Raw genomic sequence first — 11,660 nt, 5'->3', positions numbered from 1 at the left:
AGGTTTAACAATAGAAACGGACTACAGTTTATTGTAATAATGACAGCCATAGAAATCTTACCTGGGTTTTTTTTTTTAGAAATCCACCTCAATATTTTTATTTTTTGCATAACTGACAATAGATTAAAATAATAACTAAGCTTTTCTTTTAAATCCCGCATAGCAGAAGGGGGGCGTTAAAGCGAAAAATTATATCTTTTTAAGCAGTCATTAAATCTCCCAATATAATACCTGAATACAAAGATTGCTCTTTAATTAGGGCGCTTGGCTCTGCCAAACAAAACAAACTCAAAGGAAAGTAGCCAACATGCAAAATTGATGACTGAGCCTCCTTTGTGGTCCCCGCATTGTGTGATACTTGCTTATGAAGTCTAATACAATCATAAATTGCGTCCTCCGGCCAATCAGCGGCCCGGGAGATGCTGCACGAAAGCGACCCATGTGGAGAACTTTGTTGAGCACCATTGTTGAGGCTGTCAGCCCTGAGAGGAGGGCCAGGGCCGAGGTGGGGGGGGGGGGGCAAGCTGCTATAAAACTTCTCTCCCCAGAGTGAGGAAACCAGAGGAGTTAGCAGCTGTTCACAAGACTGATTCTCTCCCAGCTGACACGAGGAGTATTTGAATTTTTCGTAAAGCCGGGACCATGATGATCCCAAGCGTTATTGCGCCTCCTGCCTTCTACCCCGGGCTGTACCGGCCCACCGCGGCTCTCCCGCTCCACCAGACCCTGCCGTCGGCCTTCCAGACCCACTCTAGCTTCCTGGTGGAGGATCTGCTGCGGATAAGCCGCCCCGCCGCCTTTATAAACCGAACTGTCCAGTCAGCGAGCGCCTCCGTGCCAACAGCCACCACCGTGTCCACCGGCGGCGCGCCGGAGCGCACGGTAGCGGCGAGTGCGGGGACGCGCGAATCGTGCTCACCTAAAACATCGGTGCCGAACAGCAAGGACCCGAGTTTTCTCAAGTTTGGAGTGAACGCCATCCTCGCACCCTCACCAAAGACGGGTGAGTAGACACCACACCATCTGCTTTCTCCTTACGCGCATGCGTTTGATTTAGAGCCACTTTTTTCTTTTCTAAATGAAGGAATGACTTTAACATGCTCTGCTCTTCAACAGCGTCCTCACCCCCTGCAGTCCACAGTCTGAACACCAAGACCTTCCCCGTCCCCTGCTTTGACGCAGCCTTTCACCCCATATTCAGGGCGCCTTATTTACCAGGTAGGCGCAACTTTTGTTTATATACTTGCTTCTTCCTTATCGATGACTCTCTTTAGCCTTTAGAGTTGTGTCTGTACTAATTGCATCTAAATGTAAAACACTTTCACACCCTCCTGCCATATATTTTAACCAAAACAGAAGCAGAAAGGGAAACAAACAGCCAGAAAAGAAGAAATCACTGTCTCATTAATGGGGACCGCTGGCTCTGGCCTCTGCGTGGACCCACACACCCACCCCCTAATTAACCAATTATCCCAAATCGTCACGCTCTAAATTTAAGGCGGGGTGGCGAGTTATAGTCCCCCTTGCTTCCCATTGGGGGGCGTTTTGGCATTTCCCCGGCACCGCGTTTTCCCACAGCGTCCGGGGGGCCAGCGGGCCACTGTGGTGGGCAACAAAGCCCTCACCACCGTGACCAATTTGGTCAGCTCCCACCGGGTGAACCACCCACACACCCCGTAGAGTGACTTTTACCAGTCGGACCAAAGGCGTGAACCAGTCATGCACTAATTTCCCTATTAGGCGCTATTGAGAGTTTTCAATATTCTCACAAGACCACATAGCGCGTCGTTGTTCTTGGTGCTGCTGCGAGCGCGGGGCAGCTGCAGTCAGGGGGGAGTCCAGGCAGCAGTGTGCGGACAGGAACAGCGTCCTTCGCCGGGAGAGGGGGATTTTCAAATAACGCCAAGGTTTAAAAAAAAATCCCAGTTGCGCTCCAACTGGCACAGCCGGGGAAAAGTTTTCTGCATGCTGGGCGACTCATAGGATAGGTTACCGCTGACCTCAAATCCCCACTCTGTCTGTGCCTTAAACGTTTCTCTTTTCTCCGAGTGGGCCAATCATCGAGTTGAGATAAAGAATAATCTCTTAGAAAAGTCTATAAAGTCGCTAGTCTTTCATTCAGACAAATCATAATGGAGATGGAGTCTTTTCATGGGCTCAGCTGAATGCCTCAACAAAACAACTCCAGCGTCCTGAATAGCTTTTCGTGTTCATTTAATGAAAATGATTTGAGGGCACGAAAAAAAAGCACCATTCCCCTCCACTCTTCACTCCCCCTCCAAGCATCAGTATTCTGGTATGCAGTTGTGTTTAGTTTGAAAGTGTAAATCTCCTTTTGTTGCGATAATATATGGCCTTCGCCGCCTGTCCAGAGTCTTTTCACCGTTAGTTCATTACTACACAATTACCGTTCACGGTTTATTAACTCCTCTATCCGCCCTCACAGGGTTCCTTAAAGGATATGCTACCTCTTTACCATACCAATGCGGTTGGGGACCGGCCAATGTGCTAATTAGTCACCTCGTGCCATTTCACTAAGGACGCATGAGTATTGCACAGTTCCAAAAAGGGAAACTTCAAATAATCCATTGAAAGCTGGTCCTAACGCAGAATCGTTATATTCATGTGGCCATGTCATGGTCTCATGTCCAGGCAGTTTTAAGTACAGCAATTCGGTACATTGGTGGCATGGTCTTTAATGATTGAAAACGATGCTAACTGCTTCCACTTAATCTGTTTTTTTTTTTTCTGCAATGTAGCATCTTCATCCGTTGTTCCAATCCCGGGGACTTTTTCGTGGCCTTTGGCAGCCAGAGGAAAACCCCGGAGAGGGATGCTGAGGAGAGCGGTGTTCTCCGACGTGCAGCGCAAAGCCTTGGAGAAAATGTTTCAGAAACAGAAATACATCAGCAAGCCCGACAGGAAGAAGCTGGCATCTAAACTTGGCCTAAAAGACTCGCAGGTAAAACTCGCAAGTGCTCAAAATGTTCAGTACGCCGTGCGTAATTTGTGCGTAAAACCAGTTTCGTAATCCTCAAACGACTAATCCACTACTTTATCCACTCATGATTTTCCCCTTCTTGCAGGTAAAAATTTGGTTTCAGAACCGACGGATGAAATGGAGAAATTCCAAGGAACGAGAGCTGCTGTCATCCGGTGGATGCCGCGAGCAGACGCTGCCCACCAAAGCCAACCCGCACCCGGACCTCAGCGATGTGGGCAAGAAGTCCTCAGCCGAGGACGAAGAGGAAGAAGAGGAAGAAAAGGAGTTCGGAACAGAGAGAATGAGGGCGGCAGGTTCCACCATCTCCTCTCCCTCCCTCTCCAGTAAGCACTCGGACTTCTCGGAGTCAGATGAAGAGGAGATAACAGTATCTTAATTTATTTTGAAAAGCGAGTATAGAGTTATTACCCATGATCTGTTTTTATGGGACGGTGACCAGATTAGTAGGAAACTGCCGCTGTGACAAACCATCAACGTCGCCGTTCAAACAAGTTGCACCCATGTTTGTGGCTTCATCAGTGCATGCGCACTGGACAGGATCTGCTACTGAGACACAATTTGCTGTTTTGCACAGCTTTGTTCAATTGTACAGTATTTTGTACAAGTTTGTATGGAAATTTTATGCCAAGAATATTGCGTTACTTTACATTGACACTGAATAGAGTTGTTTATTGAAAAATGTAGCTATTTTGTTAATTTATATCAATTTGTTTAATAACTATGTTGTATTATGTGCTGTATATATGTTTATTTCACCTTTTGTACAAAAACTAAATAAAACTGTAAACAATTGAAAGTCACGTGTGTGTGTGTTGTTTTAACATAACAGTTTGACCATTCAATCATAAATAATTATTAATTTTATTGAATCACAATAACTTAAGACTAGTACAGTGATATCAGATTTAATTCTCTGAGCCCCGGACAAACCAGTGATGAGAAACTGCACCAATCTGCTCTGATGTAAAGAGACTGTACACAAAATACTCCTTTTCAAGTACTGTAACAAATTGGCTAGAAAAAGGTCATCAAAATGCTGCGCAATAATCAACTATTTACAAAATTATGTTACATGTAAAAAAAAAAAAAAAAGTACATTGCTAAGAAGGCTAAACATTCATTGAGTTTGTGAGTAATAAAACGACAGACGAGTCAAATGCTTGATAGACATCCACACCTCTCAGAGCGGGTTTACACACGCAAACAGAATTAAGTCTCTTTGTGCTTACGAGGACAGTAGCAGGGAGAGGCCTTATGAAATACACAGACACACTTAATGGACAAAGAACGTTGGCCACAAATCTGAAAAGTCTTCACATATCTGGTTCCATGCTGTACATCTCGAGGCAGTGCTGAAAACAAACACACATGCGGCTTTTGGCTTCCATTTGGAGATCAGAATGAATGTTGCATAGGATAGGTGAGAAAAACATGGAAAGTTGCGCTGAACTCCGTGACCCCAGCTTTAAGCACCCCTCCCAGAAGGCAGGCTGGGAGGCTTAAAACAAAAGTACGATATTCGTAATTCTTTAAGCTACTGAAATAATGGCAAACCGCTTTTCATTATCATTCAACCACAAGCACTTTTATCTCACCTCTGATTAATTATATCACTATAAACAAAGCAGCATATGCACTAGTTTTCCATAATTAGCTCAATATGTAGTTATGACAGTTTTGTTCATCACAAATCACATAAAAAACAGACAATAAGTGTGGCAGAAGCACAGTTCAAGGATGTGGATGAGGTATTAAAAAAAAAAATTAAAGACATTTTCTTAAAGTTCCCCTCCCCCGTTCAACCGCCAATAAGTTAAGTTCGGGTATTGAGCACCACAACACATCCGAATCTTTTTCTTGATAGTGGTCCAAATATTTACACCATCTTCTCAGTTCACACATCCATACAAAAGCACTACTTCTCTTTCATGTGTATTCAATCCTGCGGCACTGGTGATTAATATGATGAGAGGTCAGCATCACTCCTCGACAACTGCAGTCGCTCGAGGTGAGAGTTGACTCAGAGCCCTGTCAAGTTTACAGCCATTTAGAGGAATAAATAATTCGCTAATGCACGTAGAAAATAGTAAGGCATTGTTTGTTAGAATTCAGTCCAGCACCAAAAGGGTTTTGTGCTACAACAGCCTGCTTGGGGCTAATGTGCGTGGAGATCTCAAACGTTTACTAAGGGGGTCGAAGCATGAGCTCACAGACTTGCACGGTGAAGTTGTAACACATCAAGTGGAGAAGAATGTCTCAAAAAGGACAAATCTAGCTGTGGTGGATGCTAATTTCCCAGTAAGTGCCCTTTCCATTTTAAAATCTTTTGGTGAGAACTTTAAAGGGATTTTGTAAAAGAGATTTTCATATGTGCAGTTTTTTAAAAGTTACTTTACAGATGCTGTGGATTACAAAAAGAAACAAAAAGCTTTTCTCAGGAAGTAAGTGTTTATATTTGTTTGTTTAGCCAGTAAAACCTACATGTTATCCTTCTAGATTTACTGGAATAATAATTTCTTAGCTATAATGCCATATTATAACCTCTGTGGACCTTAAAGAAAAACTGCAATATAAAATACCAAAAAAAAGTAAGTAGGTTTTGTGATAAGAACTTTTGATTCAACTAACTAAGCTTGCCTTCATAAGGTCCTTTCTTAAAACACGGTGTAGACAAAGCTTTGCTACAGTATTTGCTTACTTCTCTGGTACCATATAGAAAGCCAGCAGTTCCCATCCTTCATGTCCACAAACACACTCGGATATGTCTGGTAGGAAATCATCGCTTAGTTGGTTTTAATGGACACGTGTCCTTCGATAGACTCTTTTTTTTTTTTGTCTTTGCTAGTCTGGGATGGACAACTAATGACCTCTCTGAGTAGTCTGTTGGAGTGAGATCAGGCATGCTATGAGACTGAACATTCACTTTGGCTCGATTCATCCTCCAGCGATCACACAGGCAACTTCAGCAATGGAAGAGGAGGGGGAGCAAGAAAGTGGCTGGCTGTTCCTCCATCCATTCAACCCGCAGCAGCATAAATGTTTCAGAAGGCTGAAGCACAGGGTTCACTCACGCTCCAGAGCTGAGGGCCTGTATCGCCATCTGCAGGCAGCTCTGGCACACTACAGCTTGGCAGGACCAGTAGTGTCTTAGCCTGATGTGCTTGGACCGATGCTGCAGCCCCGTGGAGGATGGAGGACTCCTGGCTGGTGTTTTAAGTACACTGATGGCTGGTGATGATGGTAATGATGAAGCCTCGCCAAGAGCGACAGGCTGTGTGCTTTTCTTCTGTCTGTCTGGAATACATGTCAGGCTCCAGAGAGAGGAGCCACGGGCCACAGTGGTGAAGGGAAAAAAACCCACCAAAAAAAAAAGGACAAACAGCGCAGTGCAGTAGAAACTTCTGCTGCCCGTTTACTGAAATGCAATTTCACTTTTTTTTCCTTTCCTTTTTTAAAGTGTTTGGGTTACCTGCACCCAAATTAAGGTGGCTGGATTTTGTGGCATGAAATTCAACCCTCAAAAGGAAGTTCTCACACTGAGAACAGTTCTTATTATTTAAAAGAAAAAAAAAGAATTTTTAAAAGTGATGCCGGTGTTGCCTTTAGATAGCATCACAAGGTCGACTCCAGCGATGAGTCCAGGATGTCATCCTGGTGGCTGTTGCTGTTGGAGTCGCTGTCGTAGCTCTGTGGGCTCGACGAGGTCGCTGCCTCCTTCAGACGCATCAGCATGTTCATCTGTCGGCACAACCAAGTGTTTGACTGAGCTTTATGCACGAAGCTGTTTCTTTCACACACAGGTTATAGTAAACACTGTGCATTTGGTTTAAATTGTTTAAATGCTCAGAACAGAAATGGGCATCACAGCCTGCTCTTTACTCACCAGTGGGTCTGCGTCACTGTCACTCTGTGGTGGCTCTTTTCTGACTCCTTCTCTCGGGGCTGAGTAGCCATCGAACCCGACATCCTCTGGCCGGAGCTGCAGCAGCGGGGCCAGTCACCTGGGGGGGGAGTTGCTGACCACGGGTAGGTGTCAATCACCCAGGCAGCTGGGTCTTCCCATGCAGCTCTGCGGCCATACAGCTACAGAGAGAGACGAACAGCAGAACTGTGACCCAGTGAAGCTTTGAGGTAGACAAAGAATTTAGGACAACAGTTTTGAAAACAAGTTTGTTGCCTGGGGTTCAGGTTTATGAGTAATAACTAAAAGTTACAGCAGACAAGAGTGAAAGCTGGAATAGATGTGAACAGAAATGAAAGAAGACACAGCTTCTGATTCTTGGATGAAATGGGAAAAATGTGAAAGAGAAGAATGGTAATATGTTTAATAACTCTAGAAACAAAAACTAAGCCCAACCTGCAGTCCCTCACGCACTGCCTCCAGCATGTAGGGGATGATGGAGTAATTCCAGAGATCAGTGAACCAAACCCTGGATCCTTCCACGTCCATGGGACATGACAAGAAGAGACGGGGTCCTGCAAACCACAGAGCAGAGTATAAATACTGCTTCCACACTGGCAACTATGCACTCCCTGTTCTTCGGCGTACTCTCACCAATGGTGACATCAGAGGAGCTGTGTGTCTCCAGGAAGCGGTTGAGGTGGTGCCAGACCCGCGGGACCCAGTCGATAATCTTCACCAGCTCTACGCTGCGTGTTCGGTTGCTGATCTCCATCTCGATCAGCTTCCTTCTCAAGTAGCGGCCAAGGAAACCTTTCACTGGCTCCATGTGGTTGACACACAGCACCCACCTGATCAGAGATCACACAGGTATATCAGGACTCAGAAATATAACATCCTACCGCCTGTCCTGAAGGGAGAAGCTGTAACTAAGATCATGTGAATCTAAGCATTCAGTTGCCAGGCTCTACAAAAACAGCCTACGACATAACCTATGTCTCAAGCCAGGGAGCCAGGGTTTTCTCAAAAACCCATCTGACCAGAAACTTGTTAGAAAACAACCATGTTTTTTTGGGGTACAAACTGCTCTGACATATTGAACTAATTGTTGCCCTAATATTACATTTTTATATTTGTAGCTGTTGTTTACAGTTTTGCAAACTACAAATCATAAAGAATTAAATTCAATATATTCAAGAGTCAACCCAACACTTACTTAACCCTAGGAAAATTAAATATCGGAGCTCTTAGAGGTGATAAATTCAGCTGTTACCTCCTACGACCCACTAAAGAGGAATTCCTCTGCAATGTAGCTTTTTGTGCTTGTTACATTTTGCAGACTGGGTTTAACATCCAGCATGTACAGAATCTGTGTGCATGTTTACTTTGCTGGACTTGTGATCCACGTTGAAAGTGACGACAGCATTTGGAGTTTGCGCTCGGCGCTCCAGCAGCAGCAGGTGACGCGATAGCTGATTGGCCAGGTAGGTCTTTCCTGTACCGCTATACAAGTTGTTGGTATTTATGCTTGTGCTGGTGCATTATGTTTTAATTACTGTGTGGTTGTGTCTCTGTGTTTTATAAGCAGTGCCAGCCAATAGAAACAAAACGCTGGGATTTTTTTCCCTCCCGGGTCTTTGCTCTTTCTTGTGCTCATTTTGTTTTTCGGGTGCACACATATTTGTCCGTCTAGCTGTTCCAATTTTTTTTTACATTCCTTCAGGTCCATTCTGACAGTTTCAGCAGGCTTCCTCCAGGAATTTGCTGGCATTTCTAAGTTCTTATATTGATGCTATGATATTTATTCTTTATACTGAGGGGATGATTGTTACTCTCTCACTGATAAATTCAAAAACTGGGGCGAAAAGTAGCCAGAAATACAGAAGAAGAATCAACTGTGCTGAACAGACCTGTCACTGTAGCTGTGGGCTGCATGGAGCCAACCTGTAGTAACATTTCTAGGGAGGTGCATGTCAGGTTAAGCTGTAGGGTTTACGTAGCTATGGCATAAATCCCCAGTTTACCTGAAGTTGTGGTGAAGCTGCAGGTTGGGGGCAGATGAAGTGGCTTGGCTCATGGTGCCGATAATGTAAGGGCTGAAAGGCAAGAAAAGTACATCATTTCATGAAGTCACTGAACACGCTGAGAGGGATTTACTCTGCTTTAATCTGACATAACTCGCTGAGCTGTTCTAACAGGGGTTTAACTTTGAGCTCAGTTCATTTGAGGTAAAGTGAAGCTTACCTGCTCTACAGAACAACTGTACACATTTTCAAATAAATGCGATACTTCTAGTCTTTATTGAGTAATAACAATCCATTCAAGCTTTAGGAGGACTATGCAGATGGAATGTGCAGTGAACTGACCTGTGCTGGTAGTTGCAGTTGAACAGACCATTGAAGATTTCTCCCAGGGAGCTGACATGGTGGAGGTTGTCCAAGATGACCACTAGAGGGCTCTCTGCCCCTGAGACACTGCTGCACTGCTCTGCCAAACCGGACAAGTACTGACGCAGCTCCTACAAACACATAGATTATGTTTTACATTTCTCAAATCAGGGAACCAGGGTTTTCTCAAAAACCCATCTGACCAGAAGCTTGTTAGAAAACAACCATGTTTTTTGGGGGGTACAAACTGCTCTGACATATTGAAATAATTGTTGCCCTAATATTACATTTTTATATTTGTAGCTGTTGTTTACAGTTTTGCAAACTACAAAATATAAAGAATTAAATTCAATATATTCAAGAGTCAACCCAACACTTACTTAACCCTAGGAAAATTAAATATCGGAGCTCTTAGAGGTGATAAATTCAGCTGTTACCTCCTACGACCCACTAAAGAGGAATTCCTCTGCAATGTAGCTTTTTGTGCTTGTTACATTTTGCTGACTGGGTTTAACATCCAGCATGTACAGAATCTGTGTGCATGTTTACTTTGCTGGACTTGTGATCCACGTTGAAAGTGACGACAGCATTTGGAGTTAGCGGTCGGCCCTCCAGCAGCAGCAGGTGACGCGATAGCTGATTGGCCAGGTAGGTCTTTCCTGTACCGCTGGGGCCTGACAGGATGACGCGCCTGTGCTCCTTCAGCAGGGAGACGTAGCGCTGCAGCATCGGTTTGGGGATGAGTGTGTCAAACACCAGCGAGTCCACGTTTTCACTGCCTGCACCTGGACACACACACACACACACACACACACACACACACACACACACACACACACACACACACATTCATGTCATGGGAGGTTAGCAGTTTGCAGAAGATGACTGAGTTTGTCAAATATCTTAATGTTATTTTCTTTAGTTCAGTTAAGCTAAACTCCTCTACCTTTCATAACCAAAGTGTATTAATTAGATTTTTTATCAATCAATAGTTTGTTTAAATTCAGATAATTCATTGTATCGCAATTAAAAATCCTTTCTTTTGACAGCTTTATTCATTGTTTGTTCTTTTTTTTTTTCTTTTTTTTCTTTTTATTTACAGTGAATTAAAATGTTTTATTCATTTATTGAACCCAAGACATATTTTAAGTTTTAGCACAAGGTGTTTTGTTTTGATTTATTACTGTGGGAAACCTTTTTCTTAAAAACTACTCTCTATAATATATATATAACTTTGTGAAGTTCCCATGATGAATTTAACATGCTGGTGATCAGCCACACTTCCATCGAGCTCATGGAAACCGAAGGCTGCCAACTCATTGGGACCAATGACCAATGAGAGGTTGGTACCTTTGAGCTGGATGTTGATAGTGTTGTCTCCCACCAGGTAGCCGCACGGCAGCAGCTCAGGCGTGTTGGCGGCACTGGGGCTGCTGGGCCGATGGATTTCTCCAATGTTGTATCCCTGCACGCTGTCTGAGCTCAAGCCTAGCTGGCTCACTGGATCCACATGGGTGATGTACTCCTGTCAGAGATAAATCATTTAGCAGCTTTCTAAGGACTGAAATGTTTCTGAATGAGAATGTTTTGTCCAAAAGCATGAAAGCGAATGGAAGGAAATGATGTTCATATAATATAGGAAGCATAAATGTGTCAAATACAGCCAACCACGTTTTGTTTCTATCTGATTCTTAACCATTTTCCTGTCTTTACCTTGAAAAGGCGTCGGACTACTCCATCCAGGACATCCCACTTAGTTTTGCCACTAACACCGATGCAACCAATAAGAAAATGTCGAGGTCGAGCCTCCTGTGATGGAAAAATTAAGAAAGTTGAATATACCAAAAGCCTACAGATAAAATTAAAACCTAAAAACAACCAGAAAAGCATTTGTTACACCAGTCTCACCTCTCCCCACTTGCTGTCTTCATCCAAGCTAACGACAATCCTCACGTGCCGCCCCTCCTTCCTCCCTCCTTCTCCGCCCGTGTCGTCCAGCAACATGTCTGACCGGAAGACAACGTTACATGTGACTTCTCCATTGTCAGTGTTACACATTAAAACATTACATTGTTAAATACACTGGAGTAATGTATCACATGCCCCAACTTTCGTCTTGGATAAACAATGGTCGGTATTTAATGTAAATCTATCCTGAACGGTGCAGGTCCTGTCTTACCCAGGCTGGTAGACTCACTGGTGGTGAGGTTGAGGCTATGTTGGGAAAGCCCTGGTCCAGGCCCTGGGGTGTGGCCGTGTGTATGAGGGGGAGGAGAGGATGAGATGGAGGCCTGGGAGCCCGTCCTGCTGCCTTGGTTCTCCAGCTTCAGACGGTCATTCTCCGCCTTGAGCTTCTCGATCTCCACCT

The 11,660-nt window shown here is 44.2% G+C and overlaps 2 protein-coding genes across 2 annotated transcripts in view; one reads left to right on the top strand and one right to left on the bottom strand.

Moving 5' to 3' along the window:
• The first annotated feature begins 529 nt into the window (after positions 1-529).
• dbx1a (developing brain homeobox 1a) lies at positions 530-4,442 on the top strand. The gene is made up of 4 exons (XM_005458912.3): positions 530-1,003; positions 1,117-1,218; positions 2,760-2,962; positions 3,087-4,442. The coding sequence occupies exons 1-4, from the start codon at positions 643-645 to the stop codon at positions 3,378-3,380; spliced, it is 960 nt and encodes a 319-aa protein (XP_005458969.1). The 5' UTR covers positions 530-642; the 3' UTR covers positions 3,381-4,442.
• Positions 4,223-11,660, bottom strand: part of nav2a (neuron navigator 2a) — an 85,402-nt gene continuing 77,964 nt past the window's right edge. The window contains 12 exon segments of the mRNA XM_019346135.2: positions 4,223-6,742; positions 6,888-6,997; positions 7,000-7,087; positions 7,362-7,480; positions 7,560-7,756; positions 8,930-9,001; positions 9,272-9,423; positions 9,842-10,077; positions 10,643-10,817; positions 11,006-11,101; positions 11,201-11,298; positions 11,472-11,658. Of these exon segments, the coding sequence (XP_019201680.1) occupies positions 6,617-6,742; positions 6,888-6,997; positions 7,000-7,087; positions 7,362-7,480; positions 7,560-7,756; positions 8,930-9,001; positions 9,272-9,423; positions 9,842-10,077; positions 10,643-10,817; positions 11,006-11,101; positions 11,201-11,298; positions 11,472-11,658 (1,656 nt within the window). The 3' untranslated portion in view covers positions 4,223-6,616.

The sequence above is a fragment of the Oreochromis niloticus genome, linkage group LG1 (genome assembly GCF_001858045.2).
Source record: "Oreochromis niloticus isolate F11D_XX linkage group LG1, O_niloticus_UMD_NMBU, whole genome shotgun sequence".
Classification (NCBI taxonomy): domain Eukaryota; kingdom Metazoa; phylum Chordata; class Actinopteri; order Cichliformes; family Cichlidae; genus Oreochromis; species Oreochromis niloticus.
The sequence above is the reverse complement of the archived record's forward strand: the minus strand, read 5'-3'. Positions and strand labels throughout refer to the sequence as shown.